At 37.7% G+C, this 20,439-nt stretch overlaps 1 protein-coding gene across 11 annotated transcripts in view; it reads right to left on the bottom strand.

Annotated features, from left to right (window-relative positions):
• Positions 1 to 20,439, bottom strand: part of Birc6 (baculoviral IAP repeat containing 6) — a 218,981-nt gene that overhangs the window by 176,472 nt on the left and 22,070 nt on the right. For all 11 annotated transcript variants that reach the window (XR_012439655.1, XM_020180650.2, XM_020180666.2 and 8 more), the window contains exons 2-6: positions 15,452 to 15,633; positions 13,315 to 13,452; positions 4,424 to 4,617; positions 2,339 to 2,450; positions 166 to 248 (exon numbers count right to left, since the gene is read on the bottom strand). Coding sequence is in view for 10 of the 11 variants with exons in the window: in XM_020180650.2 (XP_020036239.2) it covers positions 166 to 248; positions 2,339 to 2,450; positions 4,424 to 4,617; positions 13,315 to 13,452; positions 15,452 to 15,633 (709 nt within the window). In the remaining variant the exon portion in view is untranslated. The remainder of the gene's footprint in view (positions 1 to 165; positions 249 to 2,338; positions 2,451 to 4,423; positions 4,618 to 13,314; positions 13,453 to 15,451; positions 15,634 to 20,439) is intronic.

Genomic DNA, 20,439 nt, shown 5'->3' with positions numbered 1-20,439 from the left:
CAAAAATTATTTACCAAAATATAGAGCACCTGCCTACCAAGTATAAAGCCCTGAACTCAAATCCAATACCAGGGAGGGGAAAGGAGAGTTTAAAAAAAAAAAAAAAAAAAAAGCACATTTGTAGAGCTAATTTAGCTGATTATGCCCACAAAACTCAAGACTTACCAAGGTTCATCAGTAGGTTCCCAACAAACAAGACATACACTACAAGTAAAACACATGGCTCTATCATCTCCAGAAGAGGCAGGCTGCAAAATTATGAGAGAGAGAATGAATCATTATTTAAATAGCTTTTTCATGGGCTGGCAGAGTACCTCAAGTGGCAAGGGTGCCTGCCTAGCAATCATGAGGCCCTGAGTTCAAACCTCAGTGCCACCAAAAAAAAAAAAAAAAACAGCTTTTTCATAAAGTCTTTGAAAAAGATCACAATTCTATACCAAAGAATAGAAAATTAGCCTATACTAATACACATGTGTATAAACAATGTTTAATAAATTTGCATCCATAGAGTAAGTGCTCAACAACAGGGTTTGATAGCAAAACATGAACTGAAATGTATCTAAAAACTAATATTAGCTTTTGGGTTTTTTTTAGTGTTGGGGGACATTACCAGAGCTTGAACTCAGGGCCTTACACCTCAGGCTTACTAGGCAAGAGCTCTACCACTTGAGCCACACCCCCAGGCTTTTTATTTTGCTTTGTTTATTTTTCAGATAGGGTCTTGTGTTTTTACCCTGGGCCAGCCATAGACTGCAACCCTCCTAGCTAGCCTCCTAGTAGCTGGGATTACAGGCATCCACCACTATACCCAGCTTGTTGATTAAGATAGGGGCTCATCCAGGCTGGCCACAGACTGTGAACTTCCCCATCTCAGCCTTCCAAGTAGCAGGGATTATAGGCATATGCTAACACACCTGGCCATAATATTAATATTTTTGAGCACTCAGTTATATAGAGCAAATATATCATACATTTTAGAAAACTAAAAATATTCAGCCCCAACACATGCAGGAAAGTCTAGGAAAACTATGATTTGATATCTTTGCAGAGACAGATCATAAGAGAAAAAAATAAAAAGGCACTATTGAACAGAAACACTTTTAGGAAATGACACCAAATTAGAAGAAAGTAAGCTGGTAAAAAGAATGGTGCACATTCAATATGTAATGTAGGGCAATAATTTCAGAGACTTTAACATTAGACAGTCTCAAACCTACCTATGGTTACCTAGAAATCTGAAAAAGCTGGAGGAAAACACAGAAATACATGTACGGTTTTCTGATTTAATTTTAATTAAGATGTTCAGAACACATCAAAATAATTAAAGATTAATCATTCTTCAGTCTCTTTATGACAGGAACTTGGATGAACTTCAATTCCAAGTTTAACTGAATTCTAAAGGTAATTCTTAGATTTATTTTTCCCCATGCTGGGGATCAAACCCAGGGTCTTGAGCATGCTAGGCAAGTGCTCTACCACTGAGCTACATCCCCAGCCCCATGGAAGTTTCCTATTAATTAATTAAACCTAGCTAAAATCATTTCTTCTTACCTTCCCTCTACTTTAGTTCAGTGTTTTCTATAATGACCCATTCTCATACCTTTTTGCCATTTTTCTTGACCAATTCTTCCTCTATCAACACAAATATAACTGGCTCTACTTACACCTCTATTTATTCTTAATCAGAGCCTCAATACCTACATTCAGGTTGTAGTCTACTACTATCTACAATGTTGCTTCTGTAACTGTCTAGTATATGGGTAATCTGTATCTCAATTAAAATTAAAATTTCAGGAGAAATTGCAGAACTGCTTTCTTTTTAAAGAGAAGATCTCACGATGACTTCTAAGCTGGCCTCCAACTCATGATCCTCTCGCCTCAGTTCCCTGAGAGCTGGGATTACAGGTATGTGTCACCATACCTGGATTACAAAACTGCTTTGATTGCAATACCCTAAGTATATACTGTTATGGTATAAATGGAGAAGTCAAAAACTGAAAATAAACATACATCCACAGAAAATATTTTCCAGAAATTTGATCTAGAAAAAACTGTCAAATTGGTGCTAAAAGAACTACCTAATCTGAGAGAAATATTAAGTAACACAGTTGTTAGTTACTTAACAATAACAATTTCTACCTTTCATATGTAACACAGGACATAGAAAGTAGTACCATAATCAAAGGTATAGGAAAAAAGAAGAACTTAAATACATGCATACAAATAAGCAAACAGCTAAGCTGCACGAAACAAGTTTTTGAAAAACCATTAAAATGCTGATGATTTTTAATGAAGACTGTAATGGTGTACTAAAAAAAATTAACGATAGCATTCTTACCTGATGATAAAATCCAGCTTGAGCCATGGGATCTGGTTGTGCCCACCTGTAGCCTACATGTGGCCATGAGGTAAATGTCTCCCGTCTGTTAGCTTCACTATACATCAATGATCTAAAAGCAAACACACTTCATGTAATTGAATTAGGCATCAAACCAGAGTGAAACTCCTGTTTAACCCTGCAGGGAAAGAAATTCACTGAATTATCAACAAAAATTGGAAATGATCTAATGATCAAGTTTAAATTTTTATTTTCCTTGGAAATGATTAATTTTAGGAATTTCCCGTCGAGTAGGGAAAAAGAAAATCTGGTTAGTGGCTGTAAATGACAATTCCAGGGGCATAAAGAACTAGAGAGAAATTACCAACCAGAAAAGAAAAATTCTGGAAAGGAAGAAGCAGAGAGCCCCTGCTTTCAATTTTGCCAAGCTGGCAAAATTAAATAAAACTACAAGCAAATTAACAGCAGCTTTTCTCCAAGTATATTGGGTAAGTATTATCAGGTAGTATTTTGGGTTTTTTACATTCTTTGCCGTGCTTTAAGTAGAAACAGTTTTCTACTTTTTTTCTCCAGAGGAATTCTTCTCCAAGGAAGCTGTACTTTATGCAAAGAATGAAATTTTAGGCAGATGTGGCAGTGCATGCCTGTAATTCCAGCACAGAGGAGGCTGAGACAAGAGAACTGTGAGTTTGAGGCCAATCTGAACTACCTAGTGAAACTGTGTCACAAAAATCACAAAAAATAAAATTTTCACATTTCCATAGTAAAATACATCAGCTCACTCACTGAAGGTACTCGAGTAATTTTTTAATGGACTATACAGCAAGTTTAAGGAAAGTCCAAGCGGTTTCAAATAATGACTGAGAGCAAAGTTAACCCTTCTTAACACAAAACTGCAACTACTAACAGGAAGGAAAAAAAGAAAAAGTGCTAAAGGTCATCAAAAAAAAGACCAAAAACAAACTTTCCTTAAACTAATTAGTATGTGATTTTCTACACTTGCTGGAGAGCTTAGGGGGATCATTGGTAGAGCTCTTGTCTAGCATGCACAAGGCCCTAAATGAGGTCCCCACAATCGGGAAGGGGACAGGGGTGCCAGGGGTTTGCGGGTAAGAAAAGCACTTCATTTATGGGTTATACATGTCTTCAGGATAATTCAGAATAGAAAACTAGTCTCATTACCACCAGTTATATTACCACCAAACCTTAACAAATCTTCAATGGACCAAAGTCTACCAAAGTCCTCATAAGGCTCCTTGATTCATTTTCAATGAGCCAAACATCATAAACTGCATCAAAATTACTATTTGGGGACATTTTAACACACCAAGAAACATGAAAATCCTATGTAATGAACGTGTTTCCTAAAATGTAACATTTATCTCAGTTTGCACTGATTTCTTTAGAAAGAAAACAAGTAACTGTTTGCAAAGAAATTAACTCTGCAAGGCTGTTCTGTCATGTCACAATAGGCACTGCTCTCAGGTAAGAAATACTTGCTCTAGTCACATATTTTTTAATTTCCTTTCCAAACACGCTCCAAAGAATACATATGAAAATCAAAAGGACTGGGGGTATGGTCATGTGTTTGTCCAGCAAGCATAAGGCCCAGTTCAAACTCCAGAACTGCAGTAACAACAAAAAAAGCTATACTCCTTTGCCTGGCTGCCCACCATTCATTCCATCCCCTTTTAATAGCATCCTTAAAAAAAAAAAAAAAAAGGGAAGAAAACCTACGAGGTTTTATATTTCAGTGAAACATTTCTAATCTTTAGTATTTTTAATATTTATTAAGAATCTGATAAAAAAATCTGATGTCATTTCAAATCAGATTATCGTTTACATTTTTAAACCTCAGCACTGAGTTCAAACCCCAGTACTGCAAAAAACATAAATAAATAAAAATAAAATGCCAAAAAGTACTGTTTAACAACAGCAATTCAATTGATAATATCTTCACAGAAATGAGATTCTAATTCTTAAAACATTTTGAAAATTTTAAAATCTTAACTAGATGATTCTTGGCTAATCCAAAACCTAATAATTCAGTCTCAGTGTGGCCTCTCTTTATAACCAGGCTCATACCTGTCCACAGTACGGCCTGGCCCCACTCCAAGTTCTGGACGTGCGCTAGGTAAGAGGTAAGACAATCTGTCCATCACTGAGGATGCCACAGGTAAGGCAGCAACATTTTGATTTATTTTCTTGAGTTCATTTACAATGGCACTGGCAATGGATTTCAGCACATGATGAGGAAGATGAAATGTAACTGTGGCCCACTGAAAGAAAAGAGAAGTGTAAGTGAAGGAAAATGCACTCAACAGTTTTAACCAAACTTGCATCAAATTAAGATCTGCGTTCAGTTTAGTCCATTAGTTTACTATTTACAGCAGGACTTGCCATTAGGTTAAAAAATGAAATCTCTTATTCGAAAAAGCTGAGATATGCAAGTATCCATCAATGGATGGATGGAGACACAATGAAACACGATACAGACTCTAAAAAGAAGGAAATTCCAACATTTGCAATAGCATGTAAAACCTGGAGAACATTATGCTAAGTGCAATAGGCCAGGACCAGAAAGGAAAATAGTATATGATCCCACTTACATATGGAACCTGTACAGTTTAACTCGTAAGCAAAGAGAATGATAGTTAGCAGAGGCTGGCGTGGGAATATGGGAATGCTATTCCAAAGGGTACAAAATGTCAGGAAAAACAAAATATGATGATCTATTATATGGCATGGTGATCTCAGATAATAAAAATGTACTGCATATTTTGAGATCGCTAAAAGTATAGATTTTAAAACATTCTTACCACAAAGAAATGATACATGGAAAGGTGATGAATATGTCAATTCATTTGACTTAATGTTTTCACAATGTATACGTATCAAAACAGCACGCTGTGCCCATAAATGTCTACAATTATTAATTTAATATTTTAATTTTTTTTATTTTAAATGAAATCTCAACTAACTAAAAAAGGCAACTTGGAACTATGGTAACACATCTTATATTTCCTACCACAAATAAGAGTAACTAAAAGCATCTGTCATTTTTCACATTCAACTTACACAAACATAATGTTTAATACAAAGTAGGCACTCAGATATCCTCATTCCTAAGACTAGATTTGAGCAAGGCATAGCAGCACACTCTTGTAACCCAAGCATTCAGGAGGCTGAGGCAGAAGGATTTTGAGTTTGAGGCGAGGCTGGGGCTACAAAGCAAGATGCAGTCTACAAAAAGAAAAAGAATGTATTTGTACAGTTACCATTACTGTTATAGATGAGGATTCAGTTTGGCTTAACAAATGTATGTTTTTGTTGTTGTCATAATCATAATTCAGCAATAACAACCAAAAGCATAGGCTTTGTAGTCACAAAGACATGAAATCCCAGCCCAACTTCACTATCAACAATATCCAATAAGTGCAGGGCTGGAGGTGTGGCTCAAGCAGTACGAAGCCCTGAGCTTGAAGTCAGCTGCTGGTAAACAGTTTGCAAGACCCTATCAACAAAAAACCCATCACAAAAGAGGGCTGATGAAGTGGCTTAAGTGGTAGAGCACCTGTCTATTAAGTGTGAGGCCCTGAGTTTAAACCTAGTACCATCAACAAAAAAAAAAAAGTTACTAAAAATGTTACAATAATTTTAAGAATAATGACTAAAGAAGTAAAAAGCAAAATGAATAAAAATTACTAAAGGGAAAAAAAGAACTTAGATTGCAGGGGATAGGGGCATAGTTAAACTGGTATAGGGCATGCCTAGCAAGCTCAAGCCTTGAGTTCAAACCCCCATACTGCCAGAAATACTAGTAATTTCAAATGCTAGATCATTCTCAATCTCTCTCTGATACCATCCACTTCTCTGAAAAGGTCCATCTCTACTAATAAACTAGACTTTAAAAAAAAATAACTACAACACTGCAAAGTGTTGTATTAAGTCTACAAAGTAACCGTGTTTTTATATCTTATCCTCAGATCACATCTTAATTGTTTCTACTGTGTCAAGTATACTCTGGCAGTTTAGCATCTTACTCCTTTCCTATATAAATGGAAAACCTTGTGGCCAAAAATATAACTTCAATTAAAAAAGAGAGAGAAAGAGAATCTCTTGCCTAGTTTTTAGATCTACCTGTTCACAGATGTGAAGACTCTTCATTGAAAAGGTGGCTGACCCACCTTGGAAAAGGGTCCTGCAGTGATACTACAACTGTATACTCCAACATACTGAGCTGCCCCAAAGGGACTTGTGGGCATTCACTACAGGAGAGACTGCAGGGAAAGGTCTTTCAGGCACTGCAACAAAGTGGCACTGAACTAACCTAAACTATCAATGTGGTCTCACCAAACAGGATTTTTTAGGGAGAGAAGTAGAGTAGTAATGGGATTTAAACTCAGGATGCTCTACCATGAGTCACACCTCCAGCCCCATGGTGAAGACTTATGACAGTCATGTGCTTAACGGAGTTTAGGCACAAAGTTGTCTCAAAGAGCTATAGGTTCACAGACCTATGCTGTAGTTATTTCTCTGGATCCTGAATGCATCATTGCAGGAGATACAGACTAGACAACTGGAAAAATTCCCGTCCATATGAACTCTCTGCTCCTCCCTGAAGACCAATAAGATAGGAAAGACCATTTATGTACAAACCCCTGGAACTTTCCTTCTCCCAAGTATATTTAACAAAAGCAAAACCACATTTGTGTACTAGAGATATGGCTCAAGTGGTAGAGTGCCTGCTTTGCAAGCGCAAAACCCCAAGTTCAAACCCCAGCCCCACACAAAAAAAAAAAAAAAAAAAAGAAAAAGAAAAGAGAAAGAACTGGCAGCCACATTCCTGAGGAAATTTCAGAGAGATCTTAAAGAAACTAAACTGGGTGCCGGTGGCTCACGCTAGTAATTCTAGCTATTTAGAAAGCTGAGATCTGGAGGAATGGTGTTTAAGGCCAGCCCAGGCAAATAGTTAATGAGACTCCATCTCCAAAATAATGAAACCAAAATAGACCAGAGGTATGGCTCAAGCAGTAGAACACCTGCTTTGCAAGCACAAAACCCTAAATTCAAATCCAAGTCCCACCAAAACTAAACTAAACAAAAAAGAAAGAAAGAAAACAGAGAAAGACTTGAACAGTAACGGGGTAATCAAACAATCTCATCCAACTTAAATGGCCTGTTTGGCCTATGCATGATGTGAGGACATCTTGAAGAATGACTATGATTGTAAACTATTAAGGTGGTGAGTTCAACTACAGAAGCTGTCTGAGATGAGGCATCATTACTTAAGCAAATCAACAAACTCCTTAATACCTAATAGGCAATTACAGTTTTGTTAGCTGGCAGTGTCTATGGCAGATACTGATACTATAAAGAGCCTCTGGCAACTGAACTGTCCCAACAGAATGCTAGGGTCTTCAAACAACTGTCCTCCTTTAAAGAAATAGCTCCTGGCATTTTACTGATCCCACATAGACATCAATACCTAACCATGAGACAACTATCTATACAGTCACAGCTGTCCATCACAACTAGGTGTTTTCTGGCACATCAAGTCACAAAATATTAGGCACAAGCAATATCCTCTCAACAGGTGTCTTATAAGAGAACCATTTTGAGAAAGTCCAAAAGGCAGAAGTTGGCTAAGCAAGTGGTTCAGACTTGTACAATACTACTCCTGCTACATCCTTCTCATTTCACATTTGAAGGAAACTCCTTATGACAAGAAGCTCTGAAGGGAAAATACCCATGGCTCTGATTTATAAATGGTTTTGGACAATATTTGCTGGTAACACCACAAAGTGAATGGCTACCAAATTACAGCCCCAATTAGGACTGTAATGAAGATAACACTGGACAGTACTTCACCCAGTATCTGGTCGTTTCCGTTTTGTTTTGTTTGTGGGGAGTTGTGTTTTTTTGTGGTTACTGTTATTTGTTTGGGGTTTTTTGTTTGTTTGGTTTGGTTTTTGAGACAGGGTCTTGCTGCATAGCCCAGGCTGGTATTGAACTCAGGATCCTCCTGCCTTAGTCTCTCGAGTGCTAGGATTTAAAGGCATGCACCAACATGCCCAGATATCTGGTAATTGTTTGTCTAGATTGAGAATTAGACAGAAGGTCCTGACTATTAAACAACAGTTAGTATTTTAGCTGGAGGGTAAGGCACTTGGAAAGATCAGGATTGGAAAACTGTGAACAAGGAAGTCAAGGGTAGAAGTCTGCAAACAGCTCTCCAAATAAACAGTGTAAAAACACTTGTGAAAAAAATATGCAAATGCTCACCAAAAGGCATCCACTCCAGAGGAAATGACCCCCCGACACACACACACACACACACACACACACAGTGTAGAACTTTCACCACAGGAATTCCAATGCTCTTCATTCACCACAGGAATTCCAATGCTCTTCAGAGGTCCTGTGTATAAAATGTCACGGCAAGAGATGGATGCTGTGCACAGACCTGGTAACATGAACTTCTTATCATCCAAATTAACTAGACTACAGGGAAACATCTGGCTGGTTGACTATAATGGATGACTTCAGTCATGGAATGGGCAACAATCTGTCTTTCCTAACAACATCTATTTACCTGTTCTGCCACAATGCTTCTGCTATAATATCACATACACCACTGCATGTGGACTAACAGAATATCTTATGCACCATCATGGTATTCTAGACAACTATGCCTCTGACTAAGCAAAACATTTCAAAGAAAAAAAAATTTTAAAGACACAGCAATGGGCTCTTGGCCATACAATTCACTGGTCTTACCATCCAGAAGGACCTGGCCTAACAGAAAAGTGTAATCTAAAATACATGGTGATTGGGGGCCTAGCTCAGGTGGTAGAACACCTACTTAATAAGTATAAAACCCTAGTTTCAAAACACCCCCTCGTAATGCCACCCCCAAAAAAATCATGTCCTATTATCAACTCACTTTTGACACTAACTAGAAGAGACACCCTAAAAGGTTAAAATCCGCATCACAGCATGATGTTTATGTTTCAAAGCAACAAAAAAAATGCACAATGACACTTTTTCCCAGCATGATCACTAGTTTGGTTTTTTTTTTGTCAAACTTTAAGCTATCCAGGTCTTTCTTTGTGAGGAAGGAACGATCCACCAGAGATACAGCAATGGTTTCATTGAATTGGGTATTGAGATTGCTGCCCAGCAATTTTGGGTTCCCCTTGTTAGTTAATGAATGAACAGACAAAGAATTGCATGCCTAAACCTGATAAACAGGAGAAACTGGACTGACACAAACAGGGGGAAAAAGAACTTATGCAGAACCCTGGAGATTCTCTAGAGTGACTCTTGGCACTCTATGACCAGGAGTAAAGGCAGATGAACAATTAAAACATTTTAAAACAATAAGACATCTTAAAAAGATAGCACCACTAAGGATACAGATCCTTCAGAAATGAAGGCTTGGGTCACTACACTACAATCAGAAGCCTGACTAGTACAGATGCTGATAGTAGGAAAAAAATTCATCAGATATACAGTCCTGACTATCATAGAATTGAGAACTACAGCTGAGCAGCAAGGCGTACAATCTGTAATCCCAGCACTGCTTCCTGAGAAGGAACAGTAATGAGATTAAGGCCAGCCTGGGTTATAGAATGAGTTCCAGGCCAGCCTGAGCTACTTAAGAAGAACCTGTCTCAAAAAAAAGTCTTTGCTCCCATTTCCTGCTTGGGGACCAGGAAATGTTTCTTTCTTTCTCTCCTACCCTCTCCATACTTTATCCTGTTACACAAAAATAAATCCGTGCTAAAACCTGTGAGAGAAGACAGAGAGAGAGAGAGAGAGAGAGAGAGAGAGAGAGAGAGAGAGAGAGAAGGGACAAAGGAAGGAAGGAAGCAAGCAAGCAAGCAAGCACACTAGCAAGTTAAGGACTGTAGCAGTTATGTGTATATTTTTCTTCACTTTTTATTTTCTGGCAGCATTGGGGCTTACACTCAGAGCCTTAGGCTTGTTAGGCAGGTGCTCTACCACTTGGATCACTCCACTTCACTTCTTATTACATAAATGGTACCCAAACACAAAAGTAGATAGATGGGGCTGGGCACAGTGACATATTTCTATGATCCCAGCTACTACAGAGGCAAAGACCAGGACTGAGGACAACCAGAGCAAAAGGTGAGTGAGATCCATCCCAATCAGTAAGTCAGGTGGATTATGACAAGCCATAGGTGGGAAGATCACACAGTCTGAATCCAGCCCCACTCAGACTCTCTGAAAAATAATTAAAGCAAAAATACAAAAGGAAGAGGGAGTTAGGGGTGTTGCTCACGTGGTAGAGCACCTCCCTAGCAAGCATGATGCTCGAAGATTAAACCCAGGTACTGCCCCAAAAAAGTAGACAAATGGAAATTTAAGTATAGACACACAGACACAGGCAGACATATTTTACATAAGAATTTTGGTCTGGGTGCCAGTGGCTCACACCTGTAATCTTAGCTACTCAGGAGGCAGAGATCAGGAGGATCACAGCTTGAAGCCAGCTCCGGGCAAATAGTTCATGAGACCCTATCTCAAAAACCCCATCATAAAAAACAGGGCTTGTGGAGTAACTCATGTGGTAGAGCACCTGCCTAGCAAGTATGAGGCAGTATACTCATGGGGTTTGAATTCAAACCCCAGTGCTGCCAAAAAAGAAAAAAGAAAAGAATTTTGGGTTCTTGTTAATTCGATATTTAATTAACATGGTTCTATTATGTAAATAATAGTAGTCTGACTAAATTTTAGAAATAGTTATCATCTAGGATGGGTAAAATATCTGCTGAAACCTTGCATCTCCCTTTCTGGGGTAGTGGAAAGACAACCTCTCCTTTGAAAAAAAGGAACAGGGCACCTGGTTAGGTAAAAGTATACCCTCTTTTTGTTACATAAAGTTCAAATATATGTAAAAAAGTATGTATGAAGGTGCTGAGTGGCCAAAGGAATGGACCGTGACAGTTGTTAAACTATTGTCTCTTAAACTGTAACCTGCCCCTTGTAATTCCCTGCTGTTATGGTGGGACTAGAACAAGCTGTACTTCTTTGTAAACTGCTTCCTGGGGGGAGGGAACATGGAAAGTATGATGAGGGGAAAATTTGCTTGCTCCTTACAATTACTAGTCACTACTGCCAGAGTTTTCTCAGGAAAGGACCTGGTGGTGGTAGTTGATTCTTCTAGGCTCGCCATTTGTGTTTTGTGTTTTTAGGATTCCCAGAGCTGGTCTCATACAGCTTCCTCAACAGTACTACCATCAGCCACATAGCACCTCTCTTCAGAGAGCTCCTAGTTGAGCAAGGCCCTCCCTCCTCCAGGCTCCTGAGGTACCAGCAGGGTCATTTTTCATCAGAAGCCTTGAGTCCCAGGGGCCCATGGGGTCTGCTCTCTAAGCTTCTAGGTTCTAATAACCTGAACCTCTGTCTCTTTATTCCTTAACACCAAAGTGAGAGCTGCTTCCTATAATTACAAACTCTGTGTTATCTTAGGGTTTCCCTTTCACTTTAGTTCTCAAACACCTGTTAAATCAATTCCTTAGTAAATTCTATCTGCTAAAATTTATAGTATGGTTTCTGCTTTCCTAAACAAAATGTCTCATCGATGGAATTATAGGCTAATAAAAACATGGTAAAACTACAAAACAAAATTCAACATGAATATTAAAAAGAGCACAGATGATCAATGAGGACTGAAATAAGAACATATTGAAGATACAGTCTGAAGTAAAATAAAGCAAGGTGCATCACAATATTTCAGTATGATTACAATTATACTTGAAAAAAAGAGATATTTGTAAATGTAAAAGTTAATTACAGTGGTTCACACCTGCAATCTCAGTTACTTGGAGAGTGCATATCAGAAAGGTATCAAGATCAGCCTAGGCAAAAAGTTATCAAAACCCCTCTCCCCCATCTCAACCAATAGCTGGGCATGGTGGCACACGCCTCTCCTCCCAGCCACACAGGAAACAACAAATAGGAGCGTCATGGTCCTTGCCACCCAGGCCTAACCATGAGACACTATCCCAAAATTACTAAGCAAAAAGTGCTAAGGGCATGGCTCAAGCGGTACAGTGCCTACCTGAGTTCAATCTCCAGTACCAAAAGTTAATTTTAGGAAAATGGCTTTTATAGTCTACCTTGTATCTTAAATATGGAATTGTTCTGTGTATTATGATTTTTAAAAAGTACTAAAAGAAAAATACAGGAGAAATTAATGAATTATACTCAAGAATTTTATTCAAAGAACCCTCTCCTTCCACACACTTTCTAATCAAGCCAAAAAGTCAGTTTCAAAGAAAGCACAAGACCTATCAATGTATACTGGTAATTCCAGCACTCACAAGGTTAAAGCAAGAAAGCAGACACTTTGAAGCCAGTCAGGGCTGCATAGCGAGAGTATGCCGCAAAAAAAAAAAAAAGAAAGAAAAAGGAAAAAAAAAAAAAAAAGTACAAAATGGCCCCACTTGCAAAGACAACTTCTGTTCTCATCTAAGCTCATAAGTTAATATGGAATCTCTTTCATTAGTTTCATCAGCTCTTCAGCAGCACAGGGCCATCAGGCAAGCACCAAGCCCTGAGAACATAGGAAGCAGAACAGTTCACACAAACTCAAGTTAGACATCAATAAAAAACAGTTTCAGGGCTGGAGTCATGGCTCAAGTGGTAAAGCAGCTGCCTAGAGTGCAAAGCCCCAAATACAAACCCGAGTACCAACCAAAAAAAGTTTCAGGCAGACAATGTAGCTCAGCGATAGAGTGCTTACCTAGCATATGTGAGGCTCTGGGTTGAATCCCCAGCATCACAAAAAAAAAAAAAAAAAAAAAGTTTCAACTTTGAGAGGTCTTATAAGCACATTTGGTTTCTTAAAATCTACAATTAGATTAAGTAGAGGGGGAGAAAAAAGCAAAATGACAGAAGTGTTTGTTCTAGTATAACTAAAAAAAATATTATTTTTAATTTCTTACCTTAGCAACTTTGTGGTTTGCTGCAGTCTCATGAGATGTATTTTTTAAACCATCTTTGAGCTGTGTGATGAACAAATCATAACCCTCCGTACTAGAAATATCTACCTTTTCTAAACATGCCGATAAGAGCTGCTGTGCCTAAATAAAAAAAAGATGATCACAAAAAAATTAAACACGATAAATCACAGTTCAATTCAGATGTGCAGATATTTGAATGTGTGATGGTTGTAACAAGTACTACAGAAAACTTATCTACTTTTACTTTTTTATACAAACCTAATGATGATTTAAAAGGCTATTGTACAATTAAATTAGATAAAGCAATGTATTCAGGGCAGTACCACAGTAAAGTTTTAATACAAATTATAAACCAAGTCAAGAAATAAAAATGGGCAAGCTGAAACTATGTGCATAATGAACAGGTAAAAAAATTTTTTTTGGTGGAACTGGGGTTTGAACTCAGGGCTTCGCACTTGCAAAGAAGGTGCTCTAACAATTGAGCCACACCTCCAGTCCATTTTTCTCTGGTTAATTTAGAGAAGGAGTCTCAGAAACTATTTGTCAGGTTGGCCTCGAAACACAATTCTCTATCTCAGCCTCTCAAGTAGCTAGAATTACATGTGTGAACCACCAGTTCCCACCAAACACGTTCTAAAAAGATAAATGTAAAGTCCTCCCAATAAATTTTATATACACAAAGTACACTTGCCATTCAACAAGTAATCTGAAAAGGTCCTCTGCAATGTTACCCATATAATTCAACAGACATATATGACTGACATGATGGAAAAGTTACATCTATACTCATGGAGCCACAGGCAGGATCCTATACTTTAAGGAAGATGGTGATAAACAGTGTGATACAGTTAATGATGCCTAGGATGATGGAAAGTTTATAAATAATATTATGTGAACACACTTGCAATTAGGTAAGGTAAAGCAGAAAGCAAAACAGGCCAGGTATGGTGGCTCACACCTGTAACCCTAGCTCTTCAGGAGGCAGAGATTGGGAGGATGTAGGTTCAAGACCAACCTGAGCAAAAAGTTTGTGAGCCCCCATCTCAACCAATAAAAACCCTGGATGTGATGGTGCGCTTATCATCCCAGCTATGTGGGAAGCGTAAGTCAGAAGACCGTCATGGTCCAGGGTTGCCAGGGCATAATCCTGAGACTATTTCAAAACAACCAGCACAAAAAAGGGCTGGCAGAGTGGCTCAAATGACAGGTGCCCAGCTAGGACGTATGAGTCCCTGAGTTTAAACCCCAGTACCACCTAAGAGGGAGGAAAAAAACCAAGTAATGAAACTTCAGCACTAAAGAAAAATACCTATGACTAAAGTTTTGAACTATGGGGGGCTGCGGATATAGCCCAGGAGTAGAGCACTTGCCTAGCATGCACATGGCCCTAAATTCAATCCCAGCATCACAAAGAAAAAAGGAAAGAAGAAAAAAATAAGTTTAGACATATACTAAAGGTTAAAGGTTACTGGTTGTTCACTAATACATATTCCTCCTATTTTTTAATATTTTTAAAAAATAACAAACTACCTTTTTTTCTGTCTCCCTCTAAGCTTGGTATGACCAGGGAACTAAAGTCTATCCAGTGGGGGTGAATATGAAAAAGATATGGGGTGGGGGTACCACATGAAGGACAGAAAGAGAAATGAGGGAGAGACAGGAGAGGGAGGGGGAGAAAGAGAGAAAAGAGAAGTGGGCAGAAAAAGATGCCCACTCTTCTTGTCTACAACTGGGAAATGAGGAGACCTGAGCAGATGTCTAGAAGTCACTAGTAACCTATAGCTAACCTAAGTGCTCTGGTTAGCAAAGCTATCCTACGCTTAATCCTGGACAGAGATTACCTTGCTGATTAATAAGCCACTGTATTTTTGTGGTTTCTGCCAGATCTGTTTAACCTGTGCTAACACATAATTCACACCTGAAATGTCACTTCAACAAGCACCAATTAATTATGCAGAGGAAATGCAAGTATTTAGAGGTGTGAATAATAAGTCAATTCTTTGTTTTTATAGGGTAACTATATATAACATCCTTACAAGACAACTTAATTTCATTTAACATACACTACATCAGCGAGATTACATGATAGAAGAGTACACTGATACTTATTTCAACTTACCTCTGTAACGGGCAGTTCAAGCTGAACCACATCATCCTGCTTTGAAACTGGAGTTTGCAGAGCAGTGTCTAACAACAAGATTCCATTAAGGTCCTTTCTACACCCTACCGCATAATCATCCACAAATATAACTTTATCCACAGCAGAAATATACTGACATTTCACCTGTCCACCTGGTTTAGCTGTTAAAAGAACAAAAATTTAACACTTAAATTTTAAAACCAACAGTCACAAATATATAATCCCAGCTGGATGCTGGACTAGAAAAAAAAATTGCTCTAAAGGACATGAGTGGAACAACTGGTTGAATAGGAATATGTACTATAAAAAATCAATAAGAAATTAACAAATTGTGACACCTACATTGCTGTTGTAAAAGGGATTATCATTGCTCTTACAAACAAACAATAATAATATGGGATAAAAGGCAGACATAGATACTCTACTCTTAAATACACCAAAAGTAGTATGTATGCCTATATGGAGGAATGAAAAGTAAACATAATAAAATGTTAAAACCTTATAGAACTGGATAAAGGATATAAGGAAATTCTTTGTACCATACAATTCTTACAAGTGTCCTCTAAAGTCAAAACTATTCCAAAATTCAAATGTTCAAAACAAAACTCTTAAAAATTAACTATTTTCTGTCATTTTTTGCAAACCCAACAGACATAAAATCAGCATGGACAGTTACTAGAAAAGTACCTCAAAAGTTCTTGAGGGCTTTATATCTGTAATAAAATTTTTATAGTCCAAGTAGTACAATTGGTAAAGCCTCTAGATGAGCCACCACTGAGAATACAGTCACCTATTACTGGAGATCAATGTTCCCTAAGGTTCCTGCTGAGTCAACATCAGAAAGGAATTTAATGGAGAGCCTCTGAATGTACTAACCAGTTTCTCAGAATGAGAATTTCTAGAAGTCTTACAAAATTCTAACCGACAGAAGCATTAGCTACGAATTTAAAACTATGAAAAAGATAACATCCATGTATACATTTAAATTTATTAAAAAGTTTGCAAGGAGATTGATGTTGACTGGTTTTTTTCTCCATAAACAAGAGTCTCTGTAAAGAAACTTTAAGGACTGACCAACTGTGAAATACCACTGCATTATAGAACAAACAACTCTGTGGGGAGGCAATCCTGCTGAGAATACAGCCCACCTCAAACTCCCACAACTCTTCTGAACACTCCTGTTTTATTACTGCTACTGCCTAATGATACAAAAGCAGAGTCCTACCTGTCAGTCTCTAAGACAATAATAAAACATGTTACAAACAATGAATATAAGGGGAGGCTTTCTTAATCCAGGATTAATATAGCGCTTTGGGGCACTAATAGGGCAGCTTTGGAAGCATCACAAAACTGACCAACAACTAATTCGTTAGTTACATAAAACAAAGAGAACAAGGCCTGGAAACTTAAAATATGTTAGCATATCAGAAAATAATCTCTGCAATACAGAAAAAAAAAACAGGAGTATTTACAAGCAATTATGGTCTCTGGGTAAAACCATAAGAAACAATACAAATTAAAGGAATTCATGCAAGGATTTATAAAGATATTTTATTTCCTTTTTTCTTTATTTGGCAGTACTAAGGTTTGAACTCAATGCTTCACACTTGCCAGGCAGGCACTCTACCACTTGAGCCACTCTGCTTTCCCAATAGGGTCTTGAATCTTTGCCCAGGTCCAACCTCAGACTGCAGTCCTCCTACCTACAGCCTCCAGTATAGCTGAGACCACATACGTGCATCACCTCACCCAGATTATTGCCCTGGCTGGCTTTTTGCCCTGGCTGGCTTTGAGCTGTGATCCTCCCCATCTCCACATCTGGTATTATAGATGTGTGAGCCTCTATGCCCATACCTAGTTATTGATATCATGGTGGTATTGGGGTTTGAACTCAGGGCTTCATGCTTACTAGGCAGGCACTCTACCTCTTGAGCCACTCCATCAGCCCTGTTCTGTGCTGGGTATTTTCCAGATAGGGACTTGCAAACTATTTGCCCGGGCTGGCTTCGTACTGTGATCCTCCTGATCTCTGCCTCCTGAGTAGCCACTGGCACCTGGCTCTACTTACCGATTTTTAAAAGTACATTTATGCTAGCTCAAACCTGTGAAGTTTAATATACATACAGGGTAAGATGAGTTGAATTAATATTATTTGCAACATTAAAGTTGATAGACTTTGTTGAACTTAACACTGCTAAAACCTAATTATATGAGATAAAAAAGACATTTTCTTACTGAGTGACACATTCAAATTCCAATATAGATTTTTTAGTTTCTTGGTTTCTTTTATGGACCTTCATGTACATAAAATTATTATTCCTTTTATAATTAAATGTTAAACTGACCTTTTACTGTGAAACCTGTAAATGTTTTTTACTTTTTGTATAAATGTACAACTCTGGGTAAGACTTAGGCACAGATGAATTTCATTTTTAACTGAAATTAGAGATTTTTCTCCCCTAGTATTATTGCTTATTAATTAAGAAAAGGCTTGCTCAACACATAGCAAGGTAAAAAAAAATTCCACAAAGTAGCTGGGTGCTGGTGACTCTCACTTCTCAGGAGGCAGAGATGGGGGCGGGGGGGCCACGGTTCAAAGCCAGCCCAGGCAAATAGTTCACAAGACCCTATTTCAAAAATACCCATCACAAAAAAGGGGCTGGTAGAGTGGCTCAAGGTGTAGACCCTGAGCTAAGCCACAGTATTGCAAAAAAAAAAAAAAACCACCACAAAATGTTGTACAAAATGTTGTATGTTCACTACAGGATCCTTTCCCCTCACAAAAACCTAAAACTTGTCTAGGGGCAAAACTAAAATCCTACCTCCAACACACTATCAGACCATATTAACAAAGCTCTCTCAAAATAAAGGTCTCAAGTTAATTCAACGATTCAGATGACAGCAGAGTGGGCTGAATAATCTTCCACCAAAATTCATGGCCTCCAATTCGTGATCCTCCTTCCACCCACCAAGTAGTTGAGATTACAGGTATGTACCACCAAGCCAGCCTAAAGAAAGTTTTTGCCAGCAAAGATGCTCAAAAAGGACTAGAAAGGGAGGCTCATTAAACAGAATAGAAATCAGGAATATGGAGAAAAACAACAGAAATTATAAATACACTAAATACAACCAATAATTCTTCACATCATTTCTTTAAAAGATAATTGCTAGAAGCAAAAACTATGACAATGTCTGATGGGATTTTCAGCACATGCAGACATGACAAATCAACTATAATTTGTAAGTAAGGAGGGCACTCACTGTATGTTGAAAAGTTCTCTGTAGTCCACTTAAAGTGATAAAATAGTCATTAAAAAAAGATACACTGCAACCCCTCAACAAACTACAAAAGGATAAATTAAAAGATTCATGGTTACACACACACACACACACACACACACACACTCATACACTCACACACACACACACACTCACTCACTCACTGGGTAGCTGACCTATTAAGAGAGGAAGGCCCTCATAATATACAGCATACCTGTATGCCCCAAAGTGGCTTCTCTGTTCCTAGGACAACTGCAGCTTAGGAAGAGTGGGGAAGGAGAAAAAATAGGGCTGAGGATGTAGTGCAGTGGTGGAGTACTTGCTTCCCATATGCAAAGTCCTAGTTTCAATCACTCACCCACACACAAAAAAATTAAAGTTAAGTTATATATTAATATTAATATAATTATTTCATAAAAATACAGCATAGTATAGACATGTATTTTAATATCTATGTTAATATAAAAACATAAATAAAATTAAAACAAAGTAATTTTAACTGGCTAGACTAAAAACTGGAGAAAAATACTAAGAAAACCATAAAAATGAAATAACTAAATTAAAACATCAATAATAACATTAAATATAAGTAACCTAACTATAGCAACTAAAAAACAACACTGTCATACACAAATGATCAATTTCTATGTCTAAAGGAAACTATTAACTTTTAAAAGGGCAAAATTAAAAGAATGGAAAAAAGATAAACCATGCAAACACTAAAGCTCCAATGATCTTCAAGGATCAGAGCACAGGAAATTACCAGGCATAAAGGAGGGTTTCACATGATGAAAAAGGTTCAGTTCACAAGGGAAAAGTATTCCTAAATATTCATGCACAGAACAGAATTTTAAAACACAGACAGCATACGTTAACAGAACTGAAAGAAGAAACACACATTCATAATTACATTTAAAGACTTCAGTAACTGATAAAACTAGCAGACAGAAAATACAAAGACGTAGAGAATCTGAACACCATCAAATAATAGACATTTATAGTGTTCTGCCTATCAACAGTAGAATATACATTCTTTTTTTAGTTTCTGCCTATCAACAGTAGAATATACATTCTTTTTTTAGTTTTTGTTTGTTTTTGTTGAGGGAAGGTCTTACTATGTAGCCCAAGCTGGCCTGGAACTCACTAGGTAACCTATATTGGTCTTGAACTGGCAACCCTTCTGCCTCAAGCTCCCAAGTGCTGGGATTACAGTTGTGCCCCGATACATCCAGTTAGGAGACACATTTTTTTCAAGGGCACATGTAACATTCAACAAGGAAGATCACACCCTGGATTATAAAATAGAACTTAAATATAAAAGTACTGAAATTAAAAATACGCCCATTGACCATGATGGATTTGAAGTAGCTAGTAGTAACAGAAATAAAAATGAGAGAATCTATGGTAATTCAGAAAATATTTTTATTTGAATGGAAATGAAAATGAAAAACTTGGCTAAGGCACAGCTGAAGTGGCAGAGGCCTTGCCCAGAATGTGTGAGGCCCTGGGATCAATCTCTGGTACCAACAAAAAAGAAAAGGAAAATGCTTAAAAAAAAAAAAGTCTTATGTAGCTAAGCAGTACTTAGAGCAGAATTTGTACAAACTAATTGTTTAAACTGTGGTAGGGGAGAAGATCCCAAAAGGGTACCCAAACATCCTACTTAAAAAACTACAGCCAGTTGTGCT

The sequence above is a fragment of the Castor canadensis genome, chromosome 12 (genome assembly GCF_047511655.1).
Source record: "Castor canadensis chromosome 12, mCasCan1.hap1v2, whole genome shotgun sequence".
NCBI classification, from domain to species: Eukaryota; Metazoa; Chordata; class Mammalia; order Rodentia; family Castoridae; genus Castor; species Castor canadensis.
This window is presented reverse-complemented; position numbering and strand designations above follow the sequence as displayed.